The sequence below is a fragment of the Ctenopharyngodon idella genome, chromosome 9, assembly GCF_019924925.1.
Source record: "Ctenopharyngodon idella isolate HZGC_01 chromosome 9, HZGC01, whole genome shotgun sequence".
Lineage (NCBI taxonomy): Eukaryota > Metazoa > Chordata > Actinopteri > Cypriniformes > Xenocyprididae > Ctenopharyngodon > Ctenopharyngodon idella.
The window spans coordinates 10,309,870-10,335,284 of record NC_067228.1 but is presented as its reverse complement, the minus strand read 5'-3'; the positions used below and the strand labels follow the sequence as shown (position 1 = coordinate 10,335,284).

The following is a 25,415-nucleotide window of genomic DNA, read 5'->3' as shown; positions in this document are numbered from 1 at the left end:
TGTGCGCACAAAAGATTATGAATTACCACAATGCAGTCTTTCCTCTAGGTTTCCAATGGACCGAAGGCTGGTGGCTGATTAGACTGATTGTTAAACCTCCTTTAGTGTAGACAAATTAAAGCCCGTGATCAGCAAGAAGCCTAAAATACGAACTGTAAGGAGATGGAGAGATATGAGTCTACAGATCTCTTTTTCCCTTTCCTCTAAATTCCCCACTTGATCATGCATAACTTCCAACCTCCCTCTCATGTTTTATTCAAGGGCTGTTCAGGGTCGTTCTGCCTGTCAATTAACAGTTGTTTTGACTAAGTGGAGGGCCTTGTGAAGCGTTGAGAGCAGAGCCTATCCGACATGAAGAGAACTTAAACTGGCGGTTAAATTAAGCCCAGGCTTTTAACTACCCCATGAAGATGTGTCTGCAGGGACGCAAGCGCATGAGAAATAAACAAGGTGAGACAGTCACAATTGGCTGTAGCTGTGGCAATTTCTCCGATTTTTATTATTTTATTTTTTTTGGACAATTTTGCAAAGATGAACATTCTGTCATTATTTACCCTCATCTCATTCAAAATGTGCCGTTATGTTTTCTGTGAAACAAAAAACGCAATTTTTGAAGAATCTGCATACCGCTCTTTTCCGTACAATAATTCATAAAGACCACGTCTAGGAAAAAAGATAGAAGCTAAAAGCTAGAAAAACAATCACCATTAAGAATCATATAAGCAGTTGATATGACTCATATGCCATATTGCAAATTCTTCTAAAGCTATTTGATAGCTTTGTGTAAGAAACATCCAAAATTTAAACCATTATTCAGAATAAGATTAATGAGCTCAAAGAAAAGAATTGGCTCATGGGAATGATTAATTCACTGTTCCAGCTCCCAAGTTCAGTGTGCCGACTCAAAAATCTGGTTGTAGCAGTTCTTGAGTAAATAATGGCGCTTTTTCACTGCCTGGTACGGCTCGTTACGGCTCACTTTAAATAATACCACCTCGGTTGAGGTTCCAAGCGAGCTGTACCAATAACAAAATGTGACGTGTAAACACTGCAGATCACTGATTGGTCAGAAAGAATAGTCACTACCAGTGTCATTGGATTTGCGACACAAGACACCAAAACAAATGGCAGTAGAGGTGGCACAACTATAACGATAAGTCTATAATCCCACCCACTTTGAAGCAGTACTAAACTGAAGTGGAAAAGCAAAGTAGCCAAAGTAAAGCGAGTCGAGCCGAGGTGAGCCGAGTCGTACCGCACAGTGGAAAAGCACCATAAGGTACTGTATAACTTGAGAAGACTTGGAGCATATAACAAGAATTATGAACCAATTTTATCGTGATATTTTAGTGTCTTTGTCTTTTTTGGAGCTTAATGGATGTGGCTGCTAACTCGTATGGAAAACAGTGGTCAATATTCTTTAAAAAAAAAGGATCTCCTTTTTTGTTCCACTGAAGAAGAAAAAACAAGGGTTTTGAACGAGTACTGTAGGCCTAAATATCGAGCTGTAATAATACAGTTTTTGAATAAACTATTACTTTATTTTTCAAATAATTTCAAAATGTAGAAAATCTAACCCTATAATTTGGGTAAATTAGGTTTCAAAAAAGGTCATCTTGGCTTTTCACATATAAAAACAAAAGACCAAGCAGCATTAGGTCCAAGAAACATTAATTTATTACAATATTCAATTTTTTTTTTTTTTGTGCAGTTACAAGGAGCATAGGTGGTGAAGGTGGATGAGTTTAAACACTTGGGGTCAAGTATTGGGGTTGTCCAATGTAACACAGTGTGGTAGAGAAGTGAAGAAGAGAGTGCAGGCAGGGTGGAGTAGGTGGAGAAGAGTGCCAGGATTTGTGATAGAAGGATACCTGCAAGTGTGAAAAGGGAAAGTTTACAAGACAGTAGTGAGGCCAGCTTTATTGTATGGCTTGGAGCCGGTGGCACTGACAAAAAGACAGGAGGCAGTGTTGGAGGTGGCAGAGTTGGAGGTGGCAAAGTTGGAGGTGGCAGAGTTGAAGATCCTGCGATTTTCGTTGGGAGTAACGAGGATGGGCAGGATTAGAAATGAGCATATTAGAGGGACAGCACAGGTAGGATAGTTTGGAGACAAAGTGAGAGAGGCGAGACTCAGATGGTTTGGGCATATGCAGAGGAGGGATGCGGGGTATGCCAGGAGAAGAGTGTTGAATATGGAGCCACAGGGTAGGAGTAGAAGAGGAAGACCAAAGTGGAGGTTAATGGATGTGGTGATGGAGGACATGCGGGTAGTAGGTGTGAAGGAGGACAGAGCAAAATGGAGACGGATGATCCGTTGTGGTAACCCCTAATCAGGATAAGCCGAAAGACAATTTTTTTCGTAGCTTCAACCTCAAAGGAAATAACATGAATACACAACAGAAGGGGACAAGAAAGAACGAGAGAGAAACAAATAAGTAGTCTAATAAAAAACGACAGCGCTTCAGTTATTTAAATTTTAGAAAGGCATTATGACCTTTCATTCACTACTCCACAGTATTCCTCCATGGACTGTGTTCATTCGGTGTCTCGCATCCAGTGCTGAAAGACTGTAGTTCATCAGGTTTCTGAAAAATGAGGTTCCTGCGCCGTATCACTGCCTTTGAAAGTGTGTTTAGTCTTAATTAAAGTCCTAAATGAGCACCAGTTTCAGCAGTCTGCACGCAATGACTAAGCATGCGGACTCATGTAGATTGCCTGTGCTGTGGCCAACACTTAGTAAAGTTAACCCCAAAATTAAAACTCAAAAGCCCAAAATTAAGAAGGTGTTGCATAAAGCACTTAAGTGAAATAGTTTGGATTCTAAACAGAAAAATTTGACAAAAGGCAAGTAGTTCTCAACACCAAGCTCATTCGGACAATGGGACTTTCTCGTCTATGCGCCTTGTGCATTGCAATTTCCTAATGTTATGTTCTAAAAGCTATTTGTATTCATCAAGTGGTTCTGTAGTTTACTCTGTAAATTCAGTATTTGGTGCATCCGCACAAAGCGACTAATTGATTTACTTGATCGGTCCCTATGGATCGGCAGTCGTGTTCATATCAATTCCAGAGCAGACAGATACGATCATCTCCACCCTCCCATCAATCGAACACAGCACATTGTAGAGAGAACAAAGAGAGCGATAGATGAGCCTTGTCGGCGCTTTCTGCTCAACTGCTTGAGTGATGGGGCCGGCCTATTGTGCATTTCAATTACCATCCGGCTGCCAGCACACTTGTTTGAACAGTGATCAGTGCTCATATCAGCTCTGCAGGTGGATTGGTTATGCCCGTCAGGCCCTGCCTTCAGACTCCATGAAAGTCAGAGTGTAAGACAAATTAGATTGTATGTTCTCAAAACCGTAAGTGGTTACAATGCATCACCCTCTTTCCCGAGGGCACCGTCACCTTTCTTGGAGTCATTCGCTGCTTTCAAGCGCTCTAATATGATTTTTCTTCTCATTATCATTGGCCTTTTATTTTTGGAGTGCATGATTGCCAGGGAGTAACAAAAGCACTTGGGCATGTTACAAGGGGTATGCTGATGGTTTTTCCACTGCACGCTGGGATTGAAGCGTGAGAGGGAGATCCTTTTAGAGCACATCACACTGTCTGGAAGAATTCCTAGAGCAAAGACAAAGCCAACGCTGGAGCAAAGGGTGGAGAGAGAAAGAGAGACAAAAGAAAGACTATAATAGGCTTCCAAAGAAAGTCAGAAAAATTAGAAAACAATGGGAACAATAGGAGGAAAAAAAGAAACAAGAGACAAGGCAGACAAACATTCGGTAGAAAGAGGTGAGTGGGAGAATCACCTTTTAGTGCAGTATACGAATGTGCAAACTATATATTTACAAAATTCGTGAACTACCTGAATGTTTAGTTGACTAATCTGTCTTAAAGGGATAGTTCACCCAAAAATGAAATTCTCTCATCATTTATTCATCCTCATGTCATTCCAAACCCGTATGACTTACTTTCTTCTGTGGAACAATCAATCAAAAGTCAATGTTTTCAATCTTCTTTTGTTCCATAGAAGACAGCAAGTCATATACCATGGATAGAAGAAATCAAACAAGTGGTTCCCCACATGAAGGGAGTTCACAAGGTGGGCACAGAAACTTACATGCTTTGTGGTCACATATGGATGCAAAAAAAAAAAAAACTGCTCCAAACTAGGTGTGTTACAATATACTGGTATTGACGATAACTGAAAAAAAAAAAAAAAAATATATATATATATATATATATATATATATATATATCTCGTTTTATACTACACAACACATACAATATTATCATAAATAATCCAGAGCCAGTGTCATCTGATTGACACTCCAGCATAAAAAGGTAGAGGTACTGCACCATACTGATGGCTGACACCAGTTTTAAAACAGAAAAAAATAAGATGACAACAACACTGTGTAGCTACTACTGTTGAACAAAATCACATCGGAGGAGATGACAGACGAAAGCGAGACACTCTACTCACAATCAAATAAAGATTGCTTGCCAATGTGGGAGTGTTTTGGATTCCATAAAAAAGATGGAGAGTTAGACACCCCAGTCTGCACGAAGTACCAATCAACAGTAAGTTCTTTTTTAAGTTTTTGTACAAGTTATGGTTACAAACTCTCTTTCTGCCTCCCTATACTCATATTTTGGGTATGATTCATTTCACAAAATAAAGATAAATTTGACTAATAGCATTCTTTTTTTTTTTTATAAAGATATCATAATATCATTATCGCAAATTATTTTGGCCATGATAATCATGTAGTGAAATGGTGTCAGGAATGGGAGGGGGTCTAAGGTTTTAAGGATGGTGGCTTCAAGGACAAAAAGTTGGGAAGGACTGTTCTAAAAATTGCATAGGAGTCACTATTGTGTGTATTGTTCCTAATGAAAAATCTAATAATCATTGCTGAGGACGGTGAAGTTTCACCTGGTCAGCTAATTACTGCGGATCTTGAAAATACAGCATTCAGAACAAGCAGCGCACACACATACACACACACACACGAAAATGCCCTCCACAGTTTCCTCTAGGGGGAGCTGCATTAATTAGCATTAACCCCCACCAGGCACATGAAATTCATTCATAGATCACTCTTTGCTCTACAGCAAACCAACTGAGACGAGCAACTGTGAAAATTCTGCAGCGAGGTCAAATAAGAACTGCCGCTCTGAAAGTATCAGGCAACAGAGCTGCAATTACCAGTTGCCCCCCGGTGAAGGCCTGAGTCCCGGTGATTGATTTAGACTCCTCCCATTTTGCCACAGAGCTGCAGTTTGAAGTTACGGCGCTATAACATGTCCACCCGGACAGACAGAATCCTATCTAACAGAGTCTCGCTGGAGTAAATGTGGCGACGCAATAGAAGCCAGACAAGATGATAAATTGACTTTAAGAGCATTCTGAGACTGAATGGCTCAGGACAGTTCTTTTGTTTTGGAGACAGCCTTTAAACATCACACCCAGACATTACTGCGCTACCCTTCTGACATGTCAAATATAACCCATCATTCAACTAATTCAGATATATTGGCTCTTCAATTGCTGTTCAAGGTCCACATCTTGCTAGAAAGAGCCTCTCTCTCCACTGTCAAGATTTTGTAAAGTTTAATAAGAGCTGGATCTAAGCCACAGGTGTTATGTGAATAAAATACATTGATGTTCTGAAGTCAGGTCATTTCTCATGTAATATGACCTCTGATGTTGTGTTAAACAGATGATTACTGGGCTTAGCTAAAAGAAGATCACTAGGAGAAAGGCCCAGGAGTTTATAAGGATCAACTCCCATGGTCTCTGTCACAAGTTGCTTCCTCAAGTGTCATAAACAAATATAAACCGGTGCAAAGCATCCTTCATTCCAGACGCTATCTATTTGATAAATAAGACAACGCCATTTCCATCCTAACCAAGAACCAAAAAAACAGTAATATTGTGAAATATTATTACGATTCACAAAACCCATCCACATATTTCACATAAAAAAAAAAAATAAAAAAAATTAATGAGTTAATTAAGTCTGTTTTAGAACCATTAGGGTTTTTTTGCATTGTCAATTTATTTAATAAATACTGAAATATTTAATAAATACTGAAAACCATTTGATTCTCCAAATTCACATTAACCCTTGGAAACAGTGAAAACAGTAATATTGTGAAATATTATTAGAATTTAAAATAACTTTTCTATTTGAATACATTTTAAATGTGATGGCAAAGCTGAATTTTCATTAGCCATTACTCTAGTCGTCAGTGTCACATGATTCTTCAGAAATCATTTTAATATGCTGATTTGGTACTCAAGAAAAAATTCTTTTAATCACCAATGTTGAAAATAGTTGCGTTGCTTAAGGGGGTTAGTTCACCCAAAAATGAAAATTTCTGTCATTAATTACTCACCCTCAAGTCGTTCCAAACCCGTAAGACCTTCATTCACCTTCGGAATGCAAATGAATATCTTTTCAATGAAATCTGAGAGCTTTCTGTCCTTCCACTGACAGCTTACGCAACTACCAATTTCAAGCCCCACAAAGGAAGTAAAGACATCATAAAAGTAATCCATGTGACTCCAGTAGTTTAAGCTCAATTTTATGATGCGAAGCAAGTGCTTTGCTTGCACAAAAAACAAAAAACAAACAAAAGATAAAAACATGATTTACCACTTTATTTACAAAATAGTAGTGGTAGTTGTGTAGACTGTGAATGGAGGGGCAGAAATCTTCATTTGTGTTTCGAAGATAAACAAGTCTTACGGGTTTGGAATGACATGAGAGTGAATAATTGATGACAGAATTTTCATTTTTGGGTGAACTAACACAATATTTGTGCCATATATGATATATATTTTTTTCAGGATTCTTTGATGAGTAGAAAATTCCAAAGAAGAGCATCTTTACTCGGTTTCTTTACTGCCACTTTTGATCATTTTAATGACCTTCCTTTTGCATCCCTCATTTATCTTTCTTATCTTGAAGGATGCATCCTTTGTGTAACCTTCATGTCTTCCAATCACCCAAAATCCTTTACACACATTTCAATTCACAAAAAAAGAACTGGTGGAAAATGAGTTGGCACTGAAGTCATCCAATTTCATTATGTAATGATTTTAGAGATGAAGGCATTATGTTTTCTTTTTTGTTGTAAATTAATCACATAATGCTAGACTGTCCATGATGTAAATCACTGGGAGACCACAGACAGCTGTCAGTCACTGCACTGCATTAATAGAAAGTCAGACATTATGAAGAATTTAATATAAAGTTTCCTCTCTTAATTTTTAAAATAATTTTCAGAAACTTTTATGATGGCAGCCATGCAGACTTACTAAACCGTCTCATTCTTAATGCGGAGGAGTCGTCTATCAGAAGGACTGGTCTAGGAAGGAAGGAGCCTCGCTAAATGCAGCCTTCTAATTGAGACACTTCCAAGCAGTTGTGTTAAAGCAGATTGGGGCTATACGAGGTCCTCCAGGAGCAGGATTGGACACACCTCATGGGGTTATATTGCACTATATTGTGTTGTATTTTATTGTATCATTTCATATTCCAACATCTACTTTTACTACAATATGATAAAATGAGTGAAATAAAAGAATACTAGAGATGTCAAAATTGGTACTGAAATTTTAAAAATGTGATGCTTTGAGCGCTGTTGAGCAGATTTGTAAACATCTCTGACTGGCTATTGTGTTGACGCACTCATCGGATATGTCTGTGATTGGCTTCGATGATCAGCGCTTCAAAAATGTTGTGAATAGTCAATGACGCTCTTCACAGCGCTTCCGAGCACTTACACAGATAGAAAAACTTTCAAACGCTCCCGCTCCCTCTTTCAAAACGCTTTTAAATTCAAACACTTCCGTGTGCTTTCAAACACTCCCATGTGTTGATCATTGTAGCCAATCACAGACATATCCGTTGAGCGCGTCAACACGATGGCCAATCAGAGGTGTTTACGAATCCGCTCAACAGCACTCAAAGCGTCACATTTTTAAAAATTTCAGTACCGATTGGACAACTCTAAAGAATACAATACAATACAATACAATACAACAGGACACAGTATGACAACAAAACAACAAATTATAACGAGTACTACTGTCAAGTTTTATCCTGTTGTACTGTATGTGTTAATTTCACATATTGCATATTTTCAAATACAGGCCCAATTAATTCCCTCAGTGACCTTGACTGCTGCGTACAGTCTCAACTTCTCCCCATCTCACCTTCACGGCATATGCACAGCCATGAACCTGCCCTCTGATGCTCTTCGGGTCTCAGCACCCTGCAGGGTAAATGCTCACACTGCCAAAAATACTAACAGAGCAGCACAGAGCTCCAGATTCTCACAGCAACATGCCACAAACACAACACACGTCAGATAATTGGCCTGGCGGCTAGTAGATGAGCTTTGACATATTACAAGGTGGAGCTCATGCGGGTAATGAGAGTTCAAGTTCAGTTCACAAACTCCAGGTCCTGTTCCCCTTGACCAGCATAGCCAAAGAAATCATAAAATAAACATATTTTATCTAAGACAGTTCTAAATTCTGTCATCATTTACCCTCATGTTGATCCAAAAAAATATTTTGAAGAATGCTGGTAAGCAAACATTTTTTGTTGCCCATTGACTTCCATTGTATGGAGAGGGGGGGGAGGGTATACATTTTTCAAATATCTTCATTTTCCACACACACAAAAAAAAAGTCATACAGGTTTGGAATGACATGAAGGTGATTAAACGAAGACAAAAACTGAATTTTTGGGTTAACCATATACTAAGAAGTTTCCACTTTCACAGTAACAAAATCAATCCTTCACAGTGAAATCTGTACAGTCATCCATAAATTTCACATAGTCCATCACACTAAACATCAAGAGTAAGCATGTCAGCCATGTCAGTTCCTCATTGATTGTTTCAAGCCCTGCGGCCACCATCAGAACAAGCAAAAGCAATGAGCAAAAACACACTAAGATGGTGAGAAGACTAGGGCTGGGTATCGAGTTTGACACTTTTTAGGCACCGACCGAATTGCCTCAATACCATCGAGTATCAAAAAATGTCTTGTTGTTTGGCACCAAATTTCCATACCTAAGGGGTTAATCTAGTCGACGTCAGTAAGCCATTAAGCATGCATAGGGCTCGAATTTCAGCGTGGGATGTGGGTATTGCTATTATTTTTACTCATTCCTGCAAATTTCGCACTTATAAAGCAGGAAATTCCCGCAAATTAATCCAAACAGATGATCAACAGTAATGTGATGAGTAATTCTTTCTGTGAGACATAGTTTCACAAATAGCAACAAGTGATTCTCTCTCTTTCAAAATGCGCAATGGCTTCACATAATCTTTCAAAATGAAATTCAGGCCCTGATGCAGCATGCCAAGGAAAACCAAAGTTTTTCTGAGGTGATGTAATCTTGTTAAAAGGATTTTATAAAATCTGTATCGAAAAAAGTATCATTCAGGAACCGGTATCGAAAATATTTTAAAGATACCCAGCCCTAGAGACGAGCTACACAGAGAGAGAGAGTCCATTATCCCTGTAATGGCTGAGTGCTGTGGAGGAAGGAACTGAGGAGCTTGTGTTGAGGGCCCCTTGGACAAATCAATATGACTGTAAGCTTATCACTAAGTTAATGTAGAGGGAGTATTATAAGTAATTACATTCAGAGAATTGTCAAAATGAGACTTCTGCAAGTGTGTGGAGAAGGGTTTATGAAAAGATTATAAAAAGCACTGCTCTGGGATGATAAATCCATTTAAAATCCAGAAGATTGAACAAAACAGGCACTCTGAAAACTCAAATACATACAAAGAGAACAAGTGAGACACAGAAAGAGCCAGAGTGAAGGAGAGCCGGTTTCACACCAAGCAAAAGCAGCACAAATTTCTTTCTCCACCCATATTAACAGGTATTCAAACAGCCTGTGTAAGCAGAGGCGTTCATGTGAGTAGAATTTCAGTCTATTTTTGTTCCACATAGCTTTTTGAACTCATACTTCAGTTTAACAGTCGACAGATATAGATTTTTTGAAGGTCAATGCCAATATCTTAGAAAGCAGGGTGGCTAATGGCTAATATAAAGCTGATATATATGATATCACACTATTTAATTTAAGGACAGTAAATAACATATGCTCCAATAAGATGTTATTTATTTTAGATATTTACTAAACCGGGACTGGTCACAGACACGGAAATGAAGACGTACCTTTAATTTCATCAAGCTGATTGCTCAGTAAAAAACCCCACAGTCATCATGTTTTCAGGCCATTTCAAGTTTGATTTTGACATGACAAAGTGGTAATATCTAAGTGACAGTTGTTTACTTACTTTTTAATTAGTCTCCCATTAATGCCATTATTGTCTTCATTCAGGGCGTTTTGACGAGAATGCGCACGAAAACAAGAGGCGGGATTTATCGCACAAACCAATCATAACCGATCATATCCAATCATAGCTCGATGGAGGCATTGCCTCCTCTTGCGTGACTTCCCCTCGTTCATTCAATCCCCCTCCCCCCCTCCCCCCACCCCACCAAACCTACTGCACGCTTTAGGGGTTCTGTTTTAACTCAATGGGATCAAGGGAGGAGAGCCTCCCGCTGTAACTTTACCTGCGGGTGTCGCGGTTGGACAGTGTTACTTATAAAAACAAGTGACTTTTACACTGTCACATTTTATAATATTTGCATTGTTTTATTTTTGTAATATTGATTATTTTCTCATCCAGTTTTTTGTTTTGTTTTGTTTTTTGAGGAGGCACTGCCTCCCTTGCCTCCTCAAAGGAAACTCCCCTGATTCTAAGGTTGATTAGTGAATATAAATTTAGATCTAATTAGATTTCATGATGATTACGTTTGCAATAATTCTTAATATCACACTCTTGATAACTATTTTATAATTACAGATGGTATTAAAGTGTAATAACCCAACAATTGCTTTCTTGTAGAGAAACAGCTGTGTGGTACACTGCAGAAAAGTATGATAGCAGAATGCGAGACTGTTTTTGCACTTTTTTTTTTTTTTTTTTGCTAGTGTGAAACAGATCTGAGATGCAAGCTACAATACCAGGATCTATCATATAAACTCCTTTAACACACACACACACACACACACACACACACACACACACACACGCAAAAGCAAACAGCAAACCCTGACAGACACCATTAACAATGTACACAGCTAACTTCTCTTCCTTCTTATCTTTCTTCTCTGAGCTTTGGAAACATAGCAGCTAATCCAAAGATGAATTCAGCGCTTTCATTTAATCAGACAAATCAAGAGACGTGAGCTACTGTAGCAAAGGAGAGAGCGAGGCACTGTGGGAGCATCTTTTCCTGTCAGCTTTAGTCCCTTCATCAGGCTAATCAAAGCTATCACTGCGCTAATTCAAAAACAGTTCAGTGAATCACAAAACACACAAAAACAGCTCAGAGGGCAGATCTGTAGTTACTTTGCGTGAAACCACGCTGAAAGACAACAGCTAAGACCGGTTTGTGCACATATCAATCTAGTTACACTAACTATTTTGTGTGTACTGTATGTGTGAGGTAAAGCTAGCGTGTTAACAGTATGTATAAATGAGGTCAATGTAGTTCTTTAATGTGTGTGAGATAAATCAAGTGAATGTTGTAGTGTTTTGTTTGTATGAAGTAAATATTGTGTGTAAACATTGTGAGGTAAATCCAGCATGTTTAAACTGCGTTTATGCGAGGCAAGAACGTTAACATTTAGTATTTGTATGAAGTAAATCTGGTGTATTAGCATTTAAGTGTGTAGTAAATCTAGTTTTATCGTTTTGTGTGACACCATGTCCTAACCAGACATGAAGCAATAAGATTCCAGCGACAAGCAATTTGTCTGTCCACACCAGACAAGGCTACATGGTGCACCAAAATCAAACACAAATTACAGCCAATCAGAAGAGACTGTGGGTGAGCTCTCTCTGCAAGCACTCTCACTCATAATAAAATGCATAAGCAAATAATACAATTCATAAAAATGAAATCATTTTAACATTATTCAAAACATATTCCATGACTGATACACTCTTTGTCATCTAATACACTTTTACACAGTTCACAGTTTGAATGTTATTGTTTCCTTTAAGTTACTTTGAACATCTGAGATAAATACATGATGTCTTTCATTATGGCTATTAAAGTCATGCAAAAATAATATTCTGAACTCAAATTAATAATATACAAAACGCATAAGTATCTAAGATCATCACTGCGCTTTCAACAGTGACACTGCAGAAACAAAAAACATTTAAACCATGGGCTCCCTTGTTTGAGAAAGTAGAGTGGCTGCCATTAATGCAAAATGAAGGCAATGGCAAAGGTGGGTTTAGGAAAATGGAGAGATGCTTTTGACGTAGCAAAGTGCATTTAAATGAAGGTAGGCCACACACACACACACACAGATCCAGAGAATAAAAAGAGGGTTAAGGACCCAAAGTGAGCAGCAGATGGCCCCACTGTGAGTAGTCTGCTGAGAGATGTTAGGATGCTAAACTTCATCCTGCAGAGTATTCATACACACGTATGTGTTTATAAGGAAGAAAAAAAAGGGACGGTTGGCTCATATCTTTTGATGAATGGCAGATGTCTCCTCTATAAGACATAGCATAGCACTAGAGGATGTCACCGCCTAAAGAAGTTGACGATGCTGCCTCACCATCTCTGCAGTATAGTGAACGCTAGGGGTGTTGAAATTAATAATTTCTACAATGCATCGCGATGCAGATGTGGACGATTCTGCATCGACGCGGCAATAGACCATAAGCGATTATGGCCTACTGACGTTTCTTTGACGTCATTCATCGAATACGCTCTCCTCGCACTAGCGTAAAATGGTGGACGGAGGCGAAACACAAAAGCGAGTAATAAAAAATGCACCCACTATTTTAACATTTACAGTGCGCGAGCGTTATTGTAACTTAAGTATACTTGACATTTTCATGCGCTTTTAGTATTTACTAGTGTTTATTAGTTCTAAATGCTACTGTCATATGCTGTGTTCAGACTTAAGTTTTGTTTGATGTGTGCTACATTCAGGAAGTGTACTTTCTTGGAGCAGATGAAATAAGAAGCGCGTATGCGACGAATGACTTCAAAGAAACGTCAGCAGGCCATAATCGATTATGCGGAGATGGCGATTGCATTTCATCCCTAGTCGAATCGTTGAAATGATAATCGTAATCGAACTGTATCGTGAGACCAGTGACGATTCACACCCCTAATGAACACGGCAATAGATAGAAATGCACCTTTCATACGGATTATATAAGCAGAGAGTAGTTCTTTTCGATTTGAATTGGTTCATTTAAAAGTTTTCTATAGATATGCGTCTCATGTCTGTGAGGCAAGTAGCCTATATGCTGAGTTTCGGTTCATTTTTGTGATGCGCTCCAGTTCAGGGAGACCGAGACAGCAGAAAGTGCATCCTGTATGTTTTCTTTACTCTAAAAAGGCACAATGTTTTCTTGTTATTGTGAGTTTACACAAAAGTAGAACCATTTACAGTTTCAAATGATGTATTACTCTTAACTGTATGACCAAAAATGACTTGTTTTAAGTAGTTTCCGCTGTTATCAGAAAAAATGCTAGTGATCGCCCCGGCGCCTCCATGTCTTGCAGTACGTGCGCTATACATCAGCTTCCACACTCTGCACAAACACTTGGATATGCGGCTAATAATAGCACACATTTATCTAGGTTAACATTAAAGCGAGTAGCTACTGTATGTAAAGTTGCTACTATTTAAATGTTTCAAATGATAAGCCATATTTGAGGTCGATGGATGATAGGTGAATGTTTGGATTTCCTGCCCAACATACTGTAATTACAACAAGGACCCGCCGTTAACTATCTGTCCCTCACGGAATACATGATTTCGCCACAAGGTCTTTTTTTGGCGACTAATAAAATTTTGGTCGACTAAGCCTCTTCTAGTCTACTAACAATTAGTCGACTATTAGGGGCAGCCCTACATAGCACATACAGTAAAGACTCCACATTCCTATAATCTAAAAAACATTAACACACAGACAGAGCAGATGGCAGCGACCTGCATTCCCTCATCCACATCACTCTGCAGACCTCTCATTATGGCTAATTATGGACTTCTCATATTGTTTCTTGTTCCATGCATTACAAAGTTCAAACATTACCCTGGGTTAGTAACTAATCACAGGTAGTCATGTTTGTACTACTATACCTATTGACTTACTAGCTTAGCATAGAGCTAGGTCACAGAGCTAATTTTCTGCAATAATCCAAAAGCCAATGGAAAAATCCTAATAGGTTTTTGTTGAGGGAACCAGGGTGATGCTAGCTTTACAAAAAAAAAAAAAAAAAGGCCTACAAAAATAAGGCATCACTGCAGCACTCTATGGTGCACATTCACAGTGTAAAGGCCAGTTCACACTGCACCAACAGATGCCAACCAACATGGACAGTCACCAGATTACGGTGCGTCACTTCTCAGACATTCCATGACGCAACAACAAGTGCCGACCAATGGCAAAAGATGCCGACAGGGGTAACACACTGATCTGACAAAACCCAACGAAGTGTCTGTTGCCATTGGTCGCCGTCTGTCAGTGCAGTGTGAAATGGCCTTAAACTGTTTAAAACATTTTAATTATGCATGGTGTGGGTTGCGCCCCCCAATATGTTTTACCAAACTGAACTAACGTGACCCACTGTGTTTCACTACACATCACAGAGAATCCTCACACTCTTTGGTTGCCGCCCCTGCAGATATGCTAGTAATTTTTACCAGCAGAGACAATGGGAGAATTAGTACCTGTACGGTCGAAAAAGCAGAAAAGATCTGAAGACAGAAAGACCAACAAAGACAAAAACGAGCATAACATTGGTATGGCATGCACAAGCTGGAAAGATTTGATAACAGAAAATCCTTAGTAGAAACACCCAAGTGGCTTCTTTTTTGTTGGACAGGTAAGGGAATTAATTATTGTGTAGACCGATCTCTAAAACTCCCTAGTATCAGAATAATTTACATAAAACTCACAGACAATCATGCTGATTCACTCCGATAGTGGGCAGTGTGGCAGCATCTAACACCATTGTGGTACTGATACTAAAAGTACAAGAAAGTACAAGAAGAGCAGCGATGCTAAAGCTAGCTAAAGAATTACTGAATGCCCCAGATATCACAATAACGTGTTATGCTTTTGATCAGGAATTGAGGAAGGGGGATAATATTCTGCAGGCAGATAGGATCTTGGATGACACCGGAGCAGACTTTCATAACATTGGTTAAATCGGTTCCTTTCAAAACTACAAGTGTTAAAAGTGACTTTAAACTGGGATTTACAAAAGACGTTATCCCATGGTTAAACGCATGGTGCAAAGCTCCAAAGCAACAATCATCTCAGCTTTAAACTCAAGGACACTAATTACTCCTGGAACATAACCATCACTACCAACTGCACACACTTATGTGGGGACAAAACGATCATTTTCCAAATTACTGAAACAAAAGAAAAACATTTATTTCCAGGTTTAGGAGCTCATTAGAGACAAGTAGCAATTTGAAAGTGAAAATAATGGCATTTAACTGCAAAGCATTGCTGACTCATCATCTGCAGCCCACAAGCTATTGAGCTTTATGTAAGAGGTCCTGAGGTGTCACCGCCAACTAAAACATTAAACATGATCAATACTAAAAGTCAACTAGATCTGAATATCATTTGTGTCCACAGCACGAACAATGCAAGAAACCGTACCATGGGTGCAGCAGGCGCAATGATATTATGCAGCGCCTGTGACCACCTGCTTGCACAGGGTGCGTGCCTTGCAACCATGTAGACATTTGTGAGAGACGCTGCGTAATATCATTGTGCCTGCTGCACCCATGGTACGGCAGCAAAGTTCCTTGATTATTACGCCGGAATGAGAGTATAGTCTTCAGGTCCTAGCCATATCGGCCTAGAAAATCGCAACTTTTCATTTTCCGTCAGTCTTAGTACACAATATAACTACAGAAGAGTCAAGTTTTAAATAGGAAAAATATCGAAACTCTTTGGTCATTTTTGAGCGAGATGCTAACGGTCTAATCAGATTCAATGAACTATGCTAAGCTATGCTAAAAGTGGTACCGCCAGACCCGGAGATCGGCTGAATGGATTCGAAAACGGTAAAACTCAATTGTTTAACTCTAGGTGAGTTGGAAAATGAGCCTATTTTCAAAAAAAGTGGAGTCTTCCTTAAAGAGTCATTAATACAAAAAAAAAAAAAAAAAAAAAAAAATCTAACTACTAAAAATAGGACAAATACAATAAAAATAATAAAAAAAATTATATAATATATATATATATATATATATATATATTATATAAATTAAAGACTGAAAAACTTAAAGCACTGTTTATCTTAGTATTCAGCAAAATAAAATGAATAAATCACCAAATAAAACAGCATAGTCTTCACTGTATGAATTTGTTTCCATCTTATTAAAGCTACAAAAGTCATTCAGTCAAGAGCAGTGAGTGATTTTCTCATTTTATTTTGTTGTGTTTGACTTACATTAATGACACAGACGGCAGCAGGTATATTAGGCTGCTGTCACTTTAAGAGTTCTCTTTCGCGCTTTTAATAACCCTTTTTAATGTTCCGCAGTAGGCTGCATTTTATGAAAGTCATGATACATGATTTTACTGATTTGCACGTTAAGTTTGGGTTTAGTATGAGCAAAAGCGCACTACTGTAAAGGAAAGGAATTTATCTTCATTATGTTTTCATAATCGTTGGAAGCCAAAATCGAAACAAAAATTTGCTTAAAATCGCACAGCCCCAATTCTGAGTGAACTTGTAAGTGCACTATACCTTTTAAAGCATGTAAACACACACTCCTCTTACCTCTCTGATTTTGTCCCTCTTTTCCTTGGTGTCAGGATCCCCTGGGTCACCATCGTTGACCCCAACCAGTTTGGGCATGGGTACTGGAGGCAGTGGTTTGGGACCATCTTTCTTCTTCAGGTCCTCGGCTACCTTGGTCTTCTCTGTTTGGATCTCTGCCTTCAACTCCTCTTTGGATTTGCGGAGCTTTTCCTTGGCTTCCTGCAGTGCCCGCTCATGATCTGCCCGGATCTTGTCACGAAGACTCTCTTCTTCCTCCCTGCAGGTATGCAACGAAATATATAAGAGTTACTTTAATTACAGTTTACTTGAACTAATATAGGAGGTGGAACATTTATATTTAATTTATATAAAATGTATTTTATATAATTTAATTAATATTATATCATTTATTCATTTTAATTAATTACAAATTAATTGATATAAATATAAATGTATAAATGTTATATGCAATGTATACAATGTATTATACTGCCTGTTTATAATTTTAAAGTTTAGGGTTGTGGCCTAATGTTAGACAGTCAAACTTGTAACTCAAAGGCTACAGGTTCGATTCTCAATACTGGCAGGAAAATGTAGGTGGGGGAGTGAATGAACAGCGTTCTCTTCCACCCTCAATTCCCATGACTGAGGTGCTCAAGCAAGGCACCTAACCCCCAGTTGCTCCTTGCCACAGCAAAAATGGCTACCCACTGTTTAGGGTGTGTGTTCACTACTCACTGACACTAATGTGTGTGCACTATCTTGGATGGGTTAAATGCAGAGGACAAATTCCGAGAATGGGTTACCATACTTGGCCATCATGCCACTTTATATGTACTCCACCCATAGTACACACTAACAAACAGGAACAGAAAGCAAACCTCTTTTGTCTCTCCAACAAACCAACAAACAACTCACATAAATATCTTAAGGTTTTGTTATCAATCTTCTAAGAAAAAATGGTGGAGATTTAACTGCAGTGAAAATATTTACAGACCTTTACACAGCTCATCAGCAAAGCTGAGATAGACAATCTACTCTCAGGCATTTTTTTTCTACAAATGGAAAACAGAACATCTAGACATCATCTTAAGTAATGCCGCTGAGCCTGCACTGCTGAATCTTACAGCTCCATGATAAAAGAAATTATATTCGTATGTTATAACCTTGCAGTCTAAACTGAAAGTGATGGGTTGAAAGGGATGGATATGAAGAAATAAAACGAAGACAATAAACAGACCTATCTGTCTTTCAATTGTATTGTCTCTGCTGGCAGAAAACATAAAAACAAACAAACAGCATACAGAACAGTGCTTTCCCACTAGCAATTTTGGTGCGCACTTGGGTTGAAATGACATCAGAGTTCGTTTCGTTTGGATGACGTGAATAGCGTTTTTCGAACATGGGTGCACAGCCGCAAACATACCCGAGTCTGCATAAAAAGGGTGGTCTGGTGTACACTTCATTTGAACTACGGTTCACTGCTGATTAGGGGTGTAACGATACACTCATGTCACGATTCGATACAAATCGCGATACTGAACTCACGATTAGAGATCGACCGATATAACGATTTACCGATATTTTCCCCAATATTTAAGCCTTTTACCATAATCGGATATCGGTTTTGTAATATCGGATTTACCGATAAACGCCGCCATCTTGTAGGTGTTTTGAGAATTGCGCACAGGATCGCCATTACAGCGCATCTAAGGGGAGACGAGACAATGGCGTGCACAGGTACTTACCTGCTTTGCTGTAAACGTTATTTAATATAACAGCCATTAATGCACAAGTTAGATGGGTTACATAAATGTCTGAAATGTAGCTAGTTTATGCAGCTTGTCTCTAAGAAATAGAGACAAGCTCACGGAGTCACGTAAGATAATCCGTTACGATGTAACTTTGCATGAATTAAATAATACAGCCATGAATGAGCACATGTTGGAAATAAAAGCGCTGAATTTAATTCTCTCTCTGTTGTCTGTGCTCATCATTAGTCTCGTGAAGTCGTCTGCATTTTGCTGTTCACTCAGCGGGTTGATGCTTAGGAAATGCCACCGCATGTAACTTTTAACAAGATTCACTTGTTTAAAACACTAATTATATAAACATTTATTATATAACTATTAATTCGCTAATAAACATCCAAGTAAACACAACTCTACGGAAATGAATTATTTATCTCCACGAGCGATAGCAGTTTCAGTATAGTTCTGTGTAAATGCATAGATAAACAGCGCTTTGTCAGCAGATATTTCATAATCTAGAACGACAAAAACATTAATAATTCTGATATAACATACCAGTTGAGAAATGCAATAAAATACGATGTTTTGTTTGTTATATTCCAATATTCCAGAGATTATTCAGTTATTTAACGTTATCCAGCGAATTATTCTTCACTCTTTAGCCTATTAAACAGCTTATAAATTTACTAACACTGTAGTTTAAAATGAAGTATTACATTTCTGCAAAGTTGATATGACTCCTGTCTTTAATTTATTTTCTCCATTTGAAAACATTAGACATTATTCATTTATTTAGCTTATTGCTAACATTAATGTTGCTGCTGATGCTTTTTATAAATAAAATTATTTTTGTAATATAAAGATTAAAATTAACATGAAAGACTACTAATTTTCAACAAAAACAGTTTAGTAACTGCACTTTATTTTTTGCACTTTCAGACCCCTCTATTTATTGGTGTATAAATAAAATTTGTTTTGTTTTCTATGCAAGGAGGGAGTGATTGTTATAAATAAAATGGTTTGTACAGTTCAGTGGTGTTGTAATTGTGTCAAAAACAGAAGTATAACAGTAAATAAATATCGGTTCTGCATATCGGTTATCGGGCAGATAAACAAATTATCGGTTCTAAAAAAAAATAATAATAAAAAATAAATAAAAAAAATCAATATTGGTCGATCACTACTCACAATACAATACTATCACAATATTTTAAGCCAAAATTATGAAGTTTTTTTAATATTATTACATTATTATTAGTATTAAAACTAGCGCTTTCAATGCAGGCATTCGTTGGATCTCTTACAGACAAGGCACGCGCACACAAACTCTCCCAGTGCTCGCTATGTCCCGCCTCTCGCGCTATTAATGCACTATACATATAAGAATAAACCATATAAAATGCTTTGAATAATCATACTACTAAAACTAAATGTGATATGGTGATTTAAATGATGTTTGCGCTTTCACTTTGAGGAGTGAAAAGCTTCAGAAGATTATTTTTACGATGCCTTTTTGGATCTTTTAAGTTTTAGAGGAATGGACTTTAAATGGAGGGACAGAAATCTCTCAGGTTTCATAAAAACATCTTCATTTATGTTTGGAAGTTGAACGAAAATCTTATAGGTTTGAAACAACATGAGGGTGAGTACATGATGACAGAATTTACATTTTTGGGTGAATTATACCTTATAAATACAGTAAGCTGAGTCTTGGATAAAACTATCTCTATATCACAAATCATATAGTTTGCATCAACGATACATATCGTCTCATTTTTAGATCAAGATATCTCGATATAACGATGTATCATTACACCCCTACGATGAATGCAGTCATACTAAATCGCGGAAGTAAACAGCTTTTTGTATGTTTGTAACTGTTTGTATACATGTTCTCCCTCACTTTCCTGACAAGCATGACTGACGTACTGCAAGCACAGACAATGTATATCTCATTTAGGCTAATCTTCAGCAAAAATGGACTCCCACGTTTTTTAGAACATTTGCAGTACATTCGCGCAAGTGCCGTTATGTGCTGACACTTTGGAAATGAAACCGAAGGAAATCTAAGGTTAAAAAAAGAACAACAAAAGTGATGCAAGCAACTATCCACTTTGGCACCTACTTCATAGCTGTTACCTAGCAACATGGGTACGCAGCCGCAGCTTGATGTCGCTAGCGTAGTGCGATTCGGACCCAGCGGGGGATATAATGTGAACCAACGGGGGAAGGGGGAGGTGGAACAATCAAACTCTGGTTCGGACCAAGCAATCGAACCAAGTGTGAAAGCACCCTTAATTAATCAGTCAGAAAGACTCAATCATCTGTTCAGATCATTCTAAAGAAGCTTTCACTGAGTAGTTTTTGAATAAGCATCTGACTAAATTAGCGAACCGCAAATCATTAATTCCATTTGTGTCTGACTTACAATGAACCTTATGCACTTAAGACTCCGTGACTAAATCTACATGCTGTTATGAAAAAACAGCCAGTAATTATGGTAATTTAGAATTCATTCACAGAGTATTTTGTAATAAATGGAATTAAAATTGTATTAACAGAAACAATGTGTTAAACCAATATTATTGTTTTGTTTAGTATGCATGTAGTTAAGAACAATCATGGGGGTGGAGTGTGGGAGAATGCACAGGAGACTCATCACATAATACAAGCCACAGTGTAACATAACGCCACACAAACACACACAGAGACAGAAGAATAAGGGTGGAGACAGAGAAGATTTTTAGGTCTTGTGAATCAACGAAGCACACCAGACCAAAGAAAGAGCAGAAGGGGATTGTAAGGAAAAGAGGTCAGATGGATACAGTGACACAGACAGTGATATGCCGGGGCGACACAGGTTATCACAGACTGGTTCCTTCATTGTTACGGCCTGGAAACGTTCGCCAGGTGACAGCGAGACTGGGTGGTGAAGACCGACAAAACATCTGCTAAACTATACTGGCTTCACATTCACTTGAATGAATTACTTACTATATAGTTTATTATTGACAATTTTAGCCGCTATTTTGCATCAAAGTGCTTAATTAGCTTAAGAAATATATGCGACGGACACGAACGTTGTCGCACCAGAGGATAAGAGCAGTAATTACTGTAAAGTATTACTGAGTGCTGATGTGCGCATTTTTGATGCGGGAGTTAAATGGCTAGTCTGCAAACAGGGACGTGCGCGAGTTGGAAAAATGTGGGCACTAATGGCTCCTTGCAAGGGACATGAGAGCAAAGGGCCTCGCTAATGACAGTAAACACCAATAACACTCTGCATTGCATTAGCGTACAGACATCTAAAGTCTATGGTAATGCTCCACTATAATGGATTTACCTACAAATCTCAGCCTGCAACCACTCGCCCCCTCTCACATTATTATTTTGGCCTTTTTTTTTTGTTGCCTGCAGTCTCTCTCTCTTTTTGAAAGGCTTTCTCAAAGCTGCGGTATAGTCTAGGTGATTTCATGGAAGGCTCATAATGTCAAACATGCAATTAGGAGCATGTCAACATTTGTTTGAATCAATTACCCCCAACTGAGACAAAGTCAGTCCAGGGCAAATCAAAGTGTGGCTAAATTAATATGTTTAGTTCAATCTATTGCGTATGCTACTACTTTCATGAGCAATTCCATTATTTCCGGGCATTATGTGAACCCACCTACATCATCCCAACAAGCTCTAGATGGAATATTCTTTGGAATATTGATTATATGAGCTCCCTGTAAAAGAGTTAACATCAAGAAAACCTTAAAGAAACACCATTTTTAGATTTTTAATCTACAGTGAATAATGTATCCAAGTAATGAGACCATACAGGAATTGTAGGAAAATGTTTGTCTAATTAAATGTGGGGGGGGGAAAGGCATGAAGGCAATTTAACAGCCAGAAATCCTTATATAGTCTCTAGAAGGCTGTTTTAACAGGATGTTTTCACTTCTTTAGGATCTAAAGACCTTCAATTTTGCCAGTACTATATATAAAATTAGGGTTGCAAAACATTTTCGGAAACTTTTCATGGGAAGTTAAACTGGGGAATTTTGAAAATATTCCAAGTTGGAAACTTAATGGGGATTAAAGGGAATTAACTGGAAATGTGGGGTAATTTATACAAACTGTATCATATACAAACAAATATAAACATTTTGTTTGGTAATAAGCAGACATGCATGCAAACTAATACAAATTTACACTAATACAGTTTAATCCCATTAATTTCCATATATTCCTGCTGATGTTTCCAACTTTGAAAAATCCTGGAATTTTGCAACTCTTTATAAAACAAATAGTGTATATTTTTCAGTCTTATTTGATACAGCAATCACTATCCATTTACAGTTGGGGTGTTGACGATTAATTAACGATCGATTAATTGATTAATTAAAGATTAATTGTCGATAATACATTTAATCGATAAAACTTATCGATCGTCGATTAAGCATGTTCATGCGCGTGCGTGCTTCTCAACCGCGAAACATGTAAAGCAGACACGGGGAAAAATGAAGCGAGCGCTTCACGGGTTACACCTTCGTCATGACTATAAGTTTGCGTGTGCATTCGCAACCTTTTGTTTTGTGCAAATGTAAGTTGCAATATTGTTTATTTTGTGTAGGCCTATCTATATTTGATTTATCTCATATAGGATGCATTTGGTTAAGAACACGTGCCGTGATCATCTTCGGCTTCAGCGCACATGCAGCTCAAACAGCAATGTACAACTAATAATAACTATGATTGGGACTATCATTTTACATAACACAAAGAAAACAAAATTGTAATAAAACATTGTGATTTGGGTTTAACTTGCCGTTTGGTTGTTTCATCGCGTCGCTCCAGGAAGAGCGCGTTCACATGACATTCTGAATAGCACGTAACTTCAAGTTCACTTGTACATTTGCATTATTTTGTGCAGATATAATTTGTAATATTATGTTTATTTTGTATAATCTTATATAGGATGCGTTTCTTTGAGTTAAATAACGCGCTAGCAAAGTGCTCCAGTTTACCGGTGTTCATTCAGTGCGTCAGCGCGCGCTGCTCAAACATCAATGCACAACTAATAATAACTATGATTGGGACTATCATATTACATAACATTAATGAGAACACTATTTTAATAAATCGTTGTGAATTCATTGGGTTTAGATGCCTTTTTTAATCGCATTGTTCCAGGAAGAGCGAGTCCACAATAGGAGTACACATTCTGACAAGCAAGCATCTGATCACATCAACTAATTTTACGATCCTACTAGACCTTTATTTAGATTAAAATCCTTCTCATTTATTTGGTGAGGAACATGGCAGATTGCGGTATTAAGGCTAACGATTAATCGATTAATTGATCGTTAATTTAAACGACGATCATGGGAATTTGTGTAAATTGACATCCCTAATTTACAGTAATCACTATTTGCTCTGAAATGGCTGAAACTAAAAGAACCATTATCTCAAACCGAACAACTTTTGCAGTTAAGCACATTCAAACTTGCAAAAAACTAAAATACAGTAAAAATGTATTTAAAACCATGTCATGCTTGACAGTTTATCATGAAATGTACAAAAAAAACCTGCATATTTTTTTATTACCTGAATGGATAATACATATTAATAAACAATTACCTGCATATATTTTTCACCAAAACATTTTCAATTTCAATTTCCTTGAACATTTGGAATGATGACACAAACGAATCATTGAATGTGTTTGGAAATGATTCACTGAAGCTTAAAGGTTAAAATAAGTATAAATAAATAAAACTTCTGATGAATCAAAATTAAAGGAATCAATTTATAATCCAAAAACAAAAAAAAACAAACTCAGGAGTCCCTTAAGTTATCTTAAAGGAACACTCCACTTTTTTTGAAAATAGGCTCATTTTCCAACTTTTTCTAGGCCGATATGGCTAGGAATAATCAAGGAACTTTGCTGCCGTACCATGGGTGCAGCAGGCGCAATGATATTGTGCAGCGTCTCTCACAAATGTCTCCATGGTTGCAAGGCACGCACCCTGTGCAAGCAGGGGTTCACAGCCGCTGAGTAATATCATTGTGCCTGCTGCAGCCATGGTACGGCAGCAAAGTTCATTGATTATTACGCCGGAATGAGAGTATAGTTCCTAGCCATATTGGCCTAGAAAATCGCAACTTTTCATTTTCCGTCGGTCTTAGTACACAATGTAACTGCTAGTTTTAAATAGGAAAAATATCAAAAGTCTTTGGTCATTTTTGAGCGAGATGCTAACAGTCTAATCAGATTCAATGAACTATGCTAAGCTATGCTAAAAGTGGTACCGCCAGACCCGGAGATCGGCTGAATGGATTCGAAAACTGTAAAACTCAACTGTTTAACTCTAGGGGAGGTGGAAAATTAGCCTATTTTCAAAAAAAGTGGAGTGTTCCTTTAAGGGTGGTGACATATATAAACTGCATTAAAAATTCCCACAATATTCTTGACGTTGGTTCATTTAAAAAATTTAAAATATTGAAAATATGGTAAATAACTTACGTATCACCTAGCCATGTTAGTCACATGAAAAAGATCATTTTAAAAATCCATACCTGTTGATCTCACTATTGTAATGGATACAGCAAAATAGTGGTGTCGTATAATGGATGTTAGATGGCACTGTCATGCCAACAGAACACTGGTAAATTCAGCAGAGCTTCCCATTGTCAAGAGATAAGCACTGATTATATTACACCCACCATGAGCAGGTGTTAAGATGCTCAGCTTCCATCAGTTTTGTGTGCTCAACACCATCTACCATCAA

General features: G+C 37.9%; 1 protein-coding gene across 1 annotated transcript in view; it reads right to left on the bottom strand.

Annotated features, from left to right (window-relative positions):
- man1a2 (mannosidase, alpha, class 1A, member 2) overlaps positions 1 to 25,415 on the bottom strand; it is a 96,993-nt gene that overhangs the window by 60,290 nt on the left and 11,288 nt on the right. Inside the window, exon 3 of the mRNA XM_051907024.1 lies at positions 16,907 to 17,165. Within this exon, the coding sequence (XP_051762984.1) occupies positions 16,907 to 17,165 (259 nt within the window). The remainder of the gene's footprint in view (positions 1 to 16,906; positions 17,166 to 25,415) is intronic.